The sequence below is a fragment of the Danio rerio genome, chromosome 2, assembly GCF_052040795.2.
Source record: "Danio rerio strain M-AB ecotype USA chromosome 2, GRCz13ab, whole genome shotgun sequence".
Taxonomy (NCBI): Eukaryota; Metazoa; Chordata; class Actinopteri; order Cypriniformes; family Danionidae; genus Danio; species Danio rerio.
In genome coordinates, this window is record NC_141022.1 from 34,047,272 (window position 1) to 34,061,410 (window position 14,139).

At 34.8% G+C, this 14,139-nt stretch overlaps 1 protein-coding gene and 1 long non-coding RNA gene across 3 annotated transcripts; one reads left to right on the plus strand and one right to left on the minus strand.

The window, feature by feature from the left end:
• Positions 1–4,089: 4,089 nt before the first annotated feature.
• On the plus strand, positions 4,090–6,907 carry LOC137487885 (uncharacterized). Of its 2 annotated transcripts, none has more exons than XR_015478640.1 (5): positions 4,090–4,142; positions 4,846–4,962; positions 5,055–5,096; positions 5,443–5,573; positions 5,908–6,907. It is a non-coding gene; the product is annotated as an uncharacterized LOC137487885 (long non-coding RNA). The 2 variants fall into 2 exon arrangements; XR_015478639.1 differs by having other exon boundaries at positions 5,443–5,529.
• A 1,167-nt stretch (positions 6,908–8,074) lies between these two features.
• Positions 8,075–12,823, minus strand: LOC147837128 (uncharacterized). The gene is made up of 6 exons (XM_087240199.1): positions 12,814–12,823; positions 10,818–10,961; positions 10,000–10,101; positions 9,867–9,908; positions 9,458–9,544; positions 8,075–9,073 (listed from the first exon to the last, which is right to left on the minus strand). The coding sequence occupies exons 1-6, from the start codon at positions 12,821–12,823 to the stop codon at positions 9,039–9,041; spliced, it is 420 nt and encodes a 139-aa protein (XP_087096325.1). The 3' UTR covers positions 8,075–9,038.
• Positions 12,824–14,139: the final 1,316 nt, after the last annotated feature.

The window sequence follows — 14,139 nt, forward strand, 5'->3', positions numbered from 1 at the left end:
TACTTATTAAACAGCTGCATACGTGCAGTATTGTTAACTAATAATAAAAAAAAATCAATAAATTCAAGAAATGACATTGTTATCATACCATAAATAATTTAGACGGAGTACTTCCTTTTTAAGCCTCATAAGGACTTTAACCTCCAAATTAGACACACCTTCTCTTTCTAGATGCTTCGTTATATCCATGTTGACTGAATAAAAGTACCAATAAATATGTTATTACTGGTCAATCAGAAAAGCTATGCAATTTTCAATCTGTTATCTGGCTTAGTCATTCTTTGCTTTTTCCTTCAAATTGTTCAAGTCCCCATTAAAATAAATTGTGTGTGTTTTGACTTTTAGTATGAATATGTTTGCACACATTTAAATATATGCTAGTTTGCTCTATAACTAAATTTGTATTTCAAATAAACATATGTAATAAAAATGTACAGCCTCTCATTTCTGCCAACATGAATCAACAATATTGATGACATAACTCTGCGCTATCACTTCAGTTTATGAAGAAGATTTTATGTCCTGCATGTGCATCTAAAGCATCACACCCCTAAAGAGAAAAGTAGATACAGTGATTGGGTATTGCAATGTAGAGGACAACAAAATAGAGCAGATCATATGCCGAATTGACACAATCACAAAATATACACACACAATAATTTACACTTAGCGGCCACTTTATTAGGTACACCTGTCCTACTGCTTGTTAGCACAAATTTTTAATCAGCCAATCACATGGCAGCAACTCAATGCACTTAGGCATGTAGACATGGTCAAGACGACCTTCTGCAGTTCAAATCAAGCATACAAAATGGGGAAAAAGATGATTTATGAAACATGCTTTGAACATGCATGGTTGTTGGTGCCAGATGAGCTGGTCTGAGTATTTCAGAAACTGCTTCTGATGGCTACTTCCAGCAGGACAACGTGCCATGTCATAAAGCGCAAATCATCTCACACTGGTTTCTTGAAGATGACAATGAGTTCACTGAACTCAAATGGCTCAATCCAATAGAGCATCTTTGGGATGTGGTAGAACAGGAGATTTGCATCATGGATTTGCACCAACCAATCTGCAGAAACTGCGTGATGTTATCATGTCAATATGGACCAAAGTCTCTGAGGAATATGTCCAGTATTGAATCTATGACACGAAGGATTTAAGCAGTTCTGAAGGCAAAAGTGGGTCCAACCCGGTACTAGTAAGGTGTACCTAATAAAATGGCTGGTGAGTGTACTTTGAAATAATAAGTAGATTAAGAGAAGGAACTAGCATTATCATTATCATAAGCTGTCAAATGTGAATTTACCAAGTTCAAGAGAGCTGTCTGAGTTATGATAAATTAAATGCTACTTGCTATTTTATTTTATGAAGGGGAGGGGCTACTTAATATGTCCAGGCCTTGTGTTAGTGCATATTAAGTCAATGTATTGAATAGCTCTGAATGTTTCGAGTCACGTTACAGGACCTTTAATATTTCACACCCTCAAAATGAATGAAAACTCGATCTCACAGAAGCATTTCTGTTATTTCTATGGTATACTTCACAGGGAGCAACATTTTCTGCATTCCTGTTTCAGTGATGAGGTTTGTTTTACATACTTTATGTGCATTTTTTTTTTTTTTTTTGAGCAGACCAAAATGCCTTTCTGTTGACTACAATGGTGTAAAGACAGACCATATCAGCTGTGGTTGGTAACTGGGTTTAGCAGTTTATGGGAGTAACTGATCGGTCGCACATGAGGATGTTTATGGTACTAAAGTGTATAATTAGTCACAGTTTAGTGGAAGTGGCTTGTTCAGTTTATTGGAAGTGTTCAACAAACCAGTGCTGCGATGTAATTTTTAGTCACAAAATGACTATGTCCAAAAAAAAAAGAAAAAAAAAAAACTGGGCTCACTAAATAGTAAACAGCAAATTCTCAGAAGCAGCAGCTGAGGCGTTTCAGTTCTTTTCAGTTCTTCATTAAATTAATAGTTTTAATAGTAAAAGCAAGACATTTATATTATACTGGATGCAGTGGTGTCTAAGTTACTAATTACAAATACTCAAATTACTGTAATTGAGTAGTTTTTCTTAAGAATTGTAATTTGCTGAGTAGTTTTAAAAGTGTACTTTTACTTTCCCTTGAGTACATTTTTAGATACCGGTTCTTTTACTCCACTATTGTCCTTCATCCTGCAGTCACTACTTTATTTTTTCTTGTCTATGAGGATTAGAAAAATCAGTCCTGTAATTCCTGTCCAATCACATACTGTAGAAAGTAAATTGCATCATGAAAAACTACCTCAAGCCATGTGCGCTTTATAATTACAGCAAACTGTTTGAAAGCATTAAAAGTGTCAAAGAAGATGTCCAAAATCTTTAAACGCATTGAGACTGCATGTTACTGATGACAGATGTTTACTGACCGAAATGGCCTTAAACACCCAACAGGCACAGGAACTAAACATGACATCAGATTGAAGTTGGCTCGACGTTGGATTTTGGTCACTTTCAAATGCAACCTAAAATCAACCAAATATCAACGTCATTTGATGTCATCATTGGACATCAAAATAACGTTGTCTTTAGACTGGCTAGACATTAAATTTGGGTCACCTGACATCCCAACCTAAATCTTAACAAATATTAAGATTCTAAATATTACTGTCTTATAACGTTGTGTGCCTGCTTGGCAATAACTAGATGCACTACAGAATGTTTTTTACACACACATGCACAAATTACATGTAAATGCATCAGCTTTTAACAGCGTAATACTCTCTTGAGTACTTTTGAAAGGTCTACTTTTTACTCATACTTTGAGTAATATTTACAACAGATACTTTTACACTACTTGCACTACATTTTTAGGCAAGTAATTGTACTTAGACTTGAGTATGATTTTTCAGTACTCTTTCCACCACTGACAGTATGTTACTGTTGGCACAAAGCATTTTTGTAGTAGTTATATCATCAGTCGATAGCAGTTAGATAGACCTACTCGATGTTTTTGTTCTGGTAAGCATTTTAACTACCTCTAGAGGAAGCTAAAATATAAAACTGAATTTTCCCAGTGAAGAAACGCTTATAATGTCACAATCACTGAATCACACTGTATTTTCATTCCTCTACTTACCTCATAGTGTTATTTAAAAATCGTAAAATACTGTTTTATTGTGACAACCACTAGTTGCTACTTTATGGTTAACAATACTGTTATGTTATGAGGAACTCAAACTCAGACCTTATCACTCTGTTGAACTGGTGTTATCAGTGGTGATTTGACACTTTTTTCTATTGGCTATTATAAAAACAGTATTCACAAGTACAACATAAACAACAAATTTAAATAGAAATAACAGTTTTAAGATTTCCCATCAGCACACTTTAGCTTTAACCCATGTGTGGTGTTCATATTTATGTTACCCAGCCATTGTATACACTGTTAGACATTTCTGTAAATTACACAGTTATTTACTGTATTTCACCCAGTGTAATACTGCAAATTCCTTTTACGGTAAATAACTGTATTTACCGTTGCATTATGGGAATTTAGTGTGACGTCGAACAACATATACAGCGATGTACTGTATTTGTAAAAATTCGTGTATTATACTGTATTTTCCACAACTGCTTCAACGCCACCTTGCGGCGATTCGACTACTCTGCACCACACTTTGCCTGAGGAACCTGGAGCAATTCTGGAGGACAATTTATTAGTGTGCCTGAAGAACATACTGGATTTAACAAACTTTACTCTAGTAAGCTGAGGCAGTGTTTCATTTTACAGAATGTTTTGTGGACGAGAATAGAACAAAGTAAAGTATAAAGTTGGCTATTATTATTTTCTCTGGCTTGGCGTTATTTCGCCCATTTGAGAAATATATCATCTATTAAGATGTTACCTTTATTTAATTTATTACATTAACATATTATTACTAATACTTTAAATAAGACTGTTTATGACTATTAGCCATTGCTCTCGTCATATCTTTTTATTTATTTACATAGGAACCGGTGTTGCAGCGGGTTTTGGTTTAGGAGGGAACCAGAGGTATGCAGACAGTTTTGGAGGACACTTAGCACGAGACAACGGTCCGGCAGAGAGTGTTTTCCCCCAGAAGAATATGAATGAAAGACCATCAAATAATCCAGGTAAAAGCGCGTCTGTCTGTGCTGACAACACTCGACATTGATTTGAGCACCTCTATTAGCATTTGTTTGCTCGGCAACATTAGCTGAAGCGATCTTAAAATGGTAATGTTAACTGTTAGCTAAACTGAGCTAAGTTTATACTGAATTGGACTCAAACTCATTTTAACGTGCAACGTTTAACTTATATTGATTTATACTATATATATTAGATGTTGTGAACTTATTTTTCTCTGGTTAGAGTAACTTATAACGTTAGCTTGAGAAAATAACATCGCGACGTAACCTATAAGAACGTTATCTAAATCTACAATAGAGGTAAAGTTGGTTTTATATTCGCACATTCGTTCATTTAGAAGTCTCTATACTGTTTACCATGTTACTTTGAATATTCGATCAGAATTAGCATGCCAGTATGACTTGAAATCAACATTAACACTGTTTATTTGACCGTGAGCATGTTGTACTTTGATAGTCATTAGCTGCTAAAATGATTTCGCTATTTAGAGTTTGCAAATAATACTTTTATGAAATTAAATTATTAAGGGGGAAGTCTGAATCTGCTAATATAAAACAAATTTTACCTCTATGCATTATGCTAATAACCACCTTTTTGCTATTTATTGTTTGCTAATTATTTTTTTTATCACAACTCTTGACATTTGGTTTAACATAATTGTTACCATTAGATTTTTTTTCTGTTTAGATATGGCACTGGCACAGCAGCAGGTTTTGTCTGAAGAAACAAACAGCATTTCGGAGGAACATCTTGATCAGCATAGCCTTATGCTTAAAAAATAAGCAAGGCCAGTAAGCAACCAAGGTAAACAAATAAAAAAAAAGTTGTGTGGAGGTTGTAGATTGTAGCATGGTATTCTTATCTGTATTTTTGGCTTTTTTATGGTCTCATTATAGAATACTGGGAGCCTGCCTGTGCAAACTGGACCTCATACAACAGTAAGTACTGTACATCTATTTGTTTCTCAATATAGTAACGTTACTTTTAATACAAAATGTGTCACATGTTTAGTTGCTAGCTAAATAAAAAAATATTTTTCCCTTTTTTATTAAACCATTTAGTAGTTTTTTTTTTCATCTTTGTTTATAATATTTTTGAGCAGATTGAGGTCTGTCATGGGTCAGACATTTCAAAATACAATAATTAGTATTGGGATACATGCATTTGTCTATGTATTAAATGTCTTTTTCCCCATTGCATGTTGCCTAAATATTTTGTAATATTAAATAATAAATATTATTATATTAAATAAAATAAAATAAAAATTTGTATAAATAATTCCAGAGGATGAAACAAAATGCACAGCAACAACCAGAGTGAGCCAGAAGAAGGCAGGAGAAGTAGTGAAGAGAATGACAACCATGAACAACAGTGAGTTATCCTTCTTTCACCAGCTAACTGAGAACTTGGATTAGGTGAGACACTCTCAATAATTGTATCAGTCTGTTTTAGTTTATTAGGAATACATAAAACAAATAGTCTAATCTGTCCTGCTGTGAATCAACCCATCACAAATGCTTCAATGTTTTTGTAAAACCTTGTTAGGGGAAAAAATAAACAGGACATTCTGGTTAGTTATCTTTTAAACATGGTAGTGAGCAGGTTATGAGCAGGAGCCAGTTGCTCAGTACCAGCTGAAAACTAGCCCAACCTAGCTGCCATGCTTCAAAATAATTAACCAGTATATGATTTATTTCTTTTTAAACAAGCTTCTTCTATGCTTATGTTAGTCTGTTTGTCCTTATCCAGAGTTCTTCATAATCCTGGACTGGGCCAAATCCTGACCAGATGCTGTGGTGGTCATGGAGGAGTGAATCCTAAAAGACACACGTGATCAATGAGTTTCCGCATTGATCCAATGGGCCAGCCTGACCACCCGCTGGTGAACTTTCAAGCCTCTGGTGCCTAGACTGCAGCCTTGCACAAGTTTGGCTAGAGGAGAACTGGTCGTGCCCAACTGAGCCTGGTATCTCTCAAGGGATTTTATTCTACACTTTCGTCAGTTGATGAAGTTTCTTCTATGCCACTGTCGCCACTCGTTCACTTGGCTTCGATTGGTGGATCGGTGGATTTGCTCTTCAGTGTTTGGACTTTTTTAGCAGTGACATTTACTGCTTCAATTCTGAAAACTGGACTGAAGCAGCTTCAATTTACAAGAACTTCTATGTTAAGCTGCTTTGACATCATTGATCTACATTGTAAAAGTGCAATAGAAATAAAGATGAATTGCATTTGAACATGTGAATTCAGACCTTGTTGAGCATTTGACACCAGATTTAGTAATATTTTAAAGTTGTGTTGTTTCTGAGTCAGCTAATAGTTACAAATATTTATTTTTCCAACAATATGCAATTCAGAAGTTTAAATTTTTATTGTACATGTATGTTCTAGTGCTTTGTGTGATTTATTTATTTATAATGTGTTGATTTTATTGCTTAATGTAATTTTCACACATTTTCCTTAAATGCTTTAAGCATTATTAATGTTTTAAAGAATGGAATATTTTGTAATTGTGTCTGGTTTAATGTCAGTAGTACTTAGTACAATTGGGGTTTTTTTTTCTCAACAATATGCAGGTCAGGCACTTAAATTAGTTTTGTACATGTATGTTAATGTGCTTTGTCATTTTCAATGTTTTTTTTTCTTAAAATAAAATATTTTGAATGATTGAAATGTAATGTTTTTACACATTTTTAAGCTTGTTTTAAGCATCTCCAATGTTTTAAATAAAGAGTGTTTATTTTGTTAATATTTTGTAATTGTGTCTTTTTTAGGTCTATAGTATTAAAATAATATTAATAAAATTATATTATAAAATATTTAGGACAAAATTAAAAGGTTTACAGTAGCTAACTGTTAACTTAGGTTTTTACAGTAGTTAACCATTTTCAGACACTACAGTAACATGCTGTAAACGGATTTACAGTTGTATACTGTAAATCTAAAATACAGTAACTTACTGGCAACAGTGTTGCCAGTAAGTTACTGTAAAAACCCTTTGAAATGTCTAACAGTGTATATGTTATACCCAGCTAGCAAAATTCATGTGGCTCAAATCAGCAAAATTCATGTGGCACACCAGACACTAACATCCAGCCTACATACCGCATTCAATGATGGCACTTTGGCAGTCCGCTCCTGTTTGCTGGATCTGGGCCACAATTAAGCCAAAACAATATCACATATCAGCCAGAATTCAACCAAATGAACCAGAACTGACCCTATTCTGGGCCACAGTTTGCTTTTATTCTGGCCCAGATCTGGCGCACACCAGACACTTACATCTGGACCACATGCTGAATAGAATGATGGCTCTAGGGCGGTCCGCTCCTGCTTGTCAGATCTGGGCCACAAATAAGCCAAAGCAATACCACATATTAGCCAGAATTCAACTGAACGAGCCAGAACTGACCCTATTCTGGTCCACAGTTTGCTTTTTTTCTGGCCCAGATGTGGCCCAAACCAAACTCTTAAATCTGGAGCAAATACTGAATGGAATGTCTCTAGGGCGGTCCGCTCCTGTTTGTCAGATCTGGGCCACAAATAAGCCAAAGCAATACCACATATCAGCCAAAATTCATCCAAATGAACCAGAACTGACCCTATTCTGGACCACAGTTTGCTTTTAATCTTTCCCAGATCTGACCTACACTGTTAGACATTTCAAAGGGTTTTTACAGTAACTTACTGGCAACACTGTTGCCAGTAAGTTACTGTATTTTAGATTTACAGTATACAACTGTAAATCCGTTTACAGTATGTTACCGTAGTGTCTGAAAATGGTTAACTACTGTAAAAACCTAAGTTAACAGTTAGCTACTGTAAACCTTTTAATTTTGTCCTAAATATTTTATAATATAATTTTGTTAATATTATTTTAATACTATAGACCTAAAAAAGACACAATTACAAAATATTAACAAAATAAACACTCTTTATTTAAAACATTGGAAATGCTTAAAACAAGCTTAAAAATGTGTAAAAACATTACATTTCAATCATTCAAAATATTTTATTTTAAGAAAAAAAAACATTGAAAATGACAAAGCACATTAACATACATGTACAAAACTAATTTAAGTGTCTGACCTGCATATTGTTGAGAAAAAAAAACCCCAATTGTACTAAGTACTACTGACATTAAACCAGACACAATTACAAAATATTCCATTCTTTAAAACATTAATAATGCTTAAAGCATTTAAGGAAAATGTGTGAAAATTACATTAAGCAATAAAATCAACACATTAAAAATAAATAAATCACACAAAGCACTAGAACATACATGTACAATAAAAATTTAAACTTCTGAATTGCATATTGTTGGAAAAATAAATATTTGTAACTATTAGCCGACTCAGAAACAACCCAACTTTAAAATATTACTAGTTCTGGTGTCAAATGCTCAACAAGGTCTGAATTCACATGTTCAAATGCAATTCATCTTTATTTCTATTGCACTTTTACAATGTAGATCAATAATGTCAAAGCAGCTTAACATAGAAGTTCTTGTAAATTGAAGCTGCTTCAGTCCAGTTTTCAGAATTGAAGCAGTAAATGTCACTGCTGAAAGTCCAAACACTGAAGAGCAAATCCACCGATCCACCAATCGTAGCCAAGTGATCCAGTGGCGACAGTGGCATGGAAGAAACTTCACCAACTGACGAAAGTGTAGAATAAAATCCCTTGAGAGATACCAGGCTCAGTTGGGCACGACCAGTTCTCCTCTAGCCAAACTTGTGCAAGGCCGCAGTCTAGGCACCGGAGGCTTGAAAGTTCACCAGCGGGTGGTCAGGCTGGCCCATTGGATCAATGCGGAAAGCTCATTGATCACGTGTGTCTTTTAGGATTCACTCCTCCATGACCACCACAGCATCTGGTCAGGATTTGGCCCAGTCCAGGATTATGAAGAACTCTGGATAAGGACAAACAGACTAACATAAGCATAGAAGAAGCTTGTTTAAAAAAAATAAATCATATACTGGTTAATTATTTTGAAGCATGGCAGCTAGGTTGGGGTAGTTTTCAGCTGGTACTGAGCAACTGGCTCCTGCTCATAACCTGCTCACTACCATGTTTAAAAGATAACTAACCAGAATGTCCTGTTTATTTTTTTCCCTAACAAGGTTTTACAAAAACATTGTAGCATTTGTGATGGGTTGATTCACTGCAGGACAGATTAGACTATTTGTTTTATGTATTCCTAATAAACTAAAACTGACTGAATACTGATAAAACTATTGAGAGTGTCTCACCTAATCCAAGTTCTCAGTTAGCTGGTGAAAGAAGGATAACTCACTGTTGTTCATGGTTGTCATTCTCTTCACTACTTCTCCTGCCTTCTTCTGGCTCACTCTGGTTGTTGCTGTGCATTTTGTTTCATCCTCTGGAATTATTTATACAAAAAATTGTATTATTTTATTTATTACAAAATATTTATGCAACATGAAATGGGGAAAAAGACATTTAATACATAGACAAATGCATGTATCCCAATACTAATTATTGTATTTTGAAATGTCTGACCCATGACAGACCTCAATCTGCTCAAAAATATTATAAACAAAGATGAAAAAAAAACCCTACTAAATGGTTTAATAAAAAAGGGAAAACGATTTTTTTATTTAGCTAGCAACTAAACATGTGACACATTTTGTATTAAAAGTAACGTTAATATATTGAGAAACAAATAGATGTACAGTACTTACTGTTGTATGAGGTCCAGTTTGCACAGGCAGGCTCCCAGTATTCTATATTGAGACCATAAAAAAGCCAAAAATACAGATAAGAATACCATGCTACAATCCACAACCTCCACACAACTTTTTTTTATTTGTTTACCTTGGTTGCTTACTGGTCTTATAAGGCTGTGCTGATCAAGATGTTCCTCTGAAATGCTGTTTGTTTCTTCAGACAAAACCTGCTGCTGTGCCAGTGCCATATCTAAACAGAAAAAAATATAATGGTAACAATTATGTTAAACCAAATGTCAAGAGTTGTGATAAAAAAATAATTAGCAAACAATAAATAGCAAAAAGGTGGTTATTAGCATAATGCATAGAGGTAAAATTGGTTTTATATTAGCAGATTCAGACTTCCCCCTTAATAATTTAATTTCATAAAAGTATTATTTGCAAACTAAATAGCAAAATCATTTTAGCAGCTAATGACTATCAAAGTACAACATGCTCACGGTCAAATAAACAGTGTTAATGTTGATTTCAAGTCATACTGGCATGCTAATTCTGATCGAATATTCAAAGTAACATGGTAAACAGTATAGAGTCTTCTAAATGAACGAATGTGCGAATATAAAACCAACTTTACCTCTATGCATATTGTAACGTTATAGATTTACGTTAACGTTCTTATAAGGTTACGTCGCGATGTTATTTTCTCAAGCTAACGTTATAAGTTACTCTAAACCAGAGAAAAATAAGTTCACAACATCTAATATATATAGTATAAATCAATATAAGTTAAACGTTGCACGTTAAAATGAGTTTGAGTCCAATTCAGTATAAACTTAGCTCAGTTTAGCTAACAGTTAACATTACCATTTTAAGATCGCTTCAGCCAATGTTGCCGAGCAAACAAATGCTAATAGAGGTGCTCAAATCAATGTCGAGTGTTGTCAGCACAGACAGACGCGCTTTTACCTGGATTATTTGTTGGTCTTTCATTCATATTCTTCTGGGGGAAAACACTCTCTGCCGGACCGTTGTCTCGTGCTAAGTGTCCTCCAAAACTGTCTGCATACCTCTGGTTCCCTCCTAAACCAAAACCCGCTGCAACACCGGTTCCTATGCAAATAAATAAAAAGATATGACGAGAACAATGGCTAATAGTCATAAACAGTCTTATTTAAAGTAATAGTAGTGTTAATGTAATAAATTAAATAAAGGTAACATCTTAATAGATGATATATTTCTCAAATGGGTGAAATAACGCCAAGCCAGAGAAAATAATAATAGCCAACTTTATACTTTACTTTGTTCTATTCTCGTCCACAAAACATTCTGTAAAATGAAACACTGCCTCAGCTTACCAGAGTAAAGTTTGTTAAATCCAGTATGTTCTTCAGGCACACTAATAAATTGTCCTCCAGAATTGCTCCAGGGTCCTCAGGCAAAATGTGGTGCAGAGTAGTCGAATCGCCGCAAGGTGGCGTTGAAGCAGTTGTGGAAAATACAGTATAATACACGAATTTTTACAAATACAGTACATCGCTGTATATGTTGTTCGACGTCACACTAAATTCCCATAATGCAACGGTAAATACAGTTATTTACCGTAAAAGGAATTTGCAGTATTACACTGGGTGAAATACAGTAAATAACTGTGTAATTTACAGAAATGTCTAACAGTGTACACCTTACACTTGCTGGGTGTGGCAAAGTACAACAATCGCAGTATGCATTGCAGTATGAATACATTCTATAGCTAATTGATGCCACAGTTTCAATATTTGCTTTTGATTCTGCTGTAGATGTTGTTTAATGTATCACGTTTAGTATCCTTTTTGTGATGTTTTGGGAGTTTTGTTCATTTTGTTAACTGACACCGTTGTTGAGCTTCATATGCTGATAATTGATGTCTCTCTGAGCATAAGTTGAAGCATAGCATTTTTTTGCTTACAAACCTTTATAAATTCTGTGGCATGTGCAGGCATGTTATTACATTTTGTTCTATGTGGTATACATATATTTTAAGATAACTGGGCCACATTTGCCATTTCTGCTCTGGGCCGCTTTAGGCTCACAGCCACATTAGCCAGCGATAACTGTGCTAAATCTTTGCCAAAAGTGGCCCACATTTGTTTTAGGATAACTGGGCCACTTTTGCCATATTTCTTCTGAGCCACTATAGGCTAACGGCTGCATTAGCCAGAGTTTACTGTGCTGAATATTTACCAAAAGTGGCCCACATAAGTTTAAAAATAACTTGGCCAAATTTGCCATATTTTCTCTGGGTCACATTAGGCTCACAGCTGCAATAGCCAGAGCTTACTGTGCCAAATATTTGCCAAAAGTGCACATATATGTTTTAAGATAACTGCGCCACATTTGCACCTACATGTGTGAGCCACTTAAGACTTAGACCCAGATGACCCTTTATGCAACATTTTTGCTAACTGTGGCTCACATTTGTGCTCCATCATTTGGGCCAAATTTATCATTTTCCACATGGGCCACATTAGGCTCACATTCAGATTACATTTTGTCATAAGTGACAAATCTTTTCCTTAAATAGCCCATATGTGAATTTGAATCTTTGCCCCCCCTTTGCCATTGTACAGGTGGGCCACTTCAGACTCACATTCATTTTGTCTGGGCCAAAGGAAAACCACCAGTGCCACATAACTGCCTAAAGTGACCCACATTCGTATGCTATCTTGGTATTATTGAATTAAAAAAAAAGAATTGGTTGTTTTTGTGTGTGTGTTGAAATTCTCAATAGATTTTTCATTCCTCCCAACTGCAAGCGAAATAGACAGTATTTTTTGGTTAATATCTTCCATTTAACTTTGTTATATCACATATATGAATTAAAGAGCTACTTGTTTTTTGCCCTATCAGAACCACTGAACACATGCCAGCCTGTACAACACATGAGGGTAAGAGTTTTACAGTGGAACATATGTACTTTTTGCACCTTGGGCCATCTTTTTGCATCTACAACCAAGGTAGAAACAATTACAATAAAAATGCAGCTGCCAGAGTTCCTACTAAGTCAAGAAAATATGACTATATCACCCTAATTTTATCCTCCTTACACTGGTTGGGGTCACACTTTATTTTGATGGTCCTTTTGTTGAATTTAAGTAACATTGCAGCTACATGCCAACTAATTCTTTTTAGATTATAAGTAGACTGTTATGTTGGGCTTAGGGTTGGGGTTAGAGTTAGTATAAGTTGACATGTACTCGAAAAGTGTCTTATAGTCAGTTAATTGTCTGTTGAAGGAGCAGTATCAACAGATGTGAAGCAGACAGTCTACTAATACTCAAATGGACCGTCAAAATAAAATGTTACCCTGGTCGCTTGTTAAGTTTCATATTGATTATAAAATATTGCTTCTTACCTATAAAGCTTTAAATAATCTAGCTCCTGTTTATCTAACCAACTTTCTGTCTTGCCACTACCCAACTCGCTCTTAAAGTCTTAAAACTCAGAATAGCATTGTCTACTAAAAGAGGTTGAGCCTTCTCATTTATAGCTCCTAAACTCTAAATTAGCCTTCCTGATAATGTTCAAGGCTCAGAAACACTCTCTTAGTTCAAAACTAGATTAAAGACCAATCTTTTTAGTAAAGCATACACACAGCAAATGTACTCCATGTGAGAGAGTGGGCTTGACACACTATTCCTGTCTTAATGCACCAGACATTTTGTTAATAATACTTACAGGCTTATTATGTTTGTTTATATGTTTGTTTATAAAACTCCTATTTTTATTTATAGCATTTTATTTTCACATTGCCATTTAATTTCTCTTGTTCAAATACATTATGAACAACAGCTACGCTAATTATTTTCTTTGTTCTCTATTTCCACCTGAGGATGCCCATCCTGGAGCCTTTAAAGACTGTGCAGTGGCATTGATTGCATCCAAGACCTGTGAAGAGATGATGCCAACCATCAAGTACAACACATACACTTAATACACAAATACACTATATTAAACATATGCACATACACATCACATATATGCTATAAAATTAAGGTTAACAATGTCTCTATATAAAACCTCATATCTGATTGTAACTTTGATTGTAATGCAATAATGTCCACTTTTTATAAGCTGATTTGAAACAATAACTTGCAATAAACTTGCATTGAATTGAATTGAAACAAAAAGGTACCCAGCACCTACATTTTTCACACTTTCTTTTACCTAGGGTCTAGTGGACCCAAACATCCTGAATGTTATATAAATGTGTGGGTATGAGTGTGTGGTCATCAGTGGTGTAAAGTAACAA

What these genes read in the sequence shown, in the direction of transcription:
- LOC147837128 (XM_087240199.1), bottom strand. An exon ending in AAGACCAGTAAGCAACCAAG is followed by an intron (nt 9,909 to 9,999) that starts GTAAACAAATAA and finishes GTCTCAATATAG; the next exon opens with AATACTGGGAGCCTGCCTGT. An exon ending in AAACTGGACCTCATACAACA is followed by an intron (nt 9,545 to 9,866) that starts GTAAGTACTGTA and finishes AAATAATTCCAG; the next exon opens with AGGATGAAACAAAATGCACA.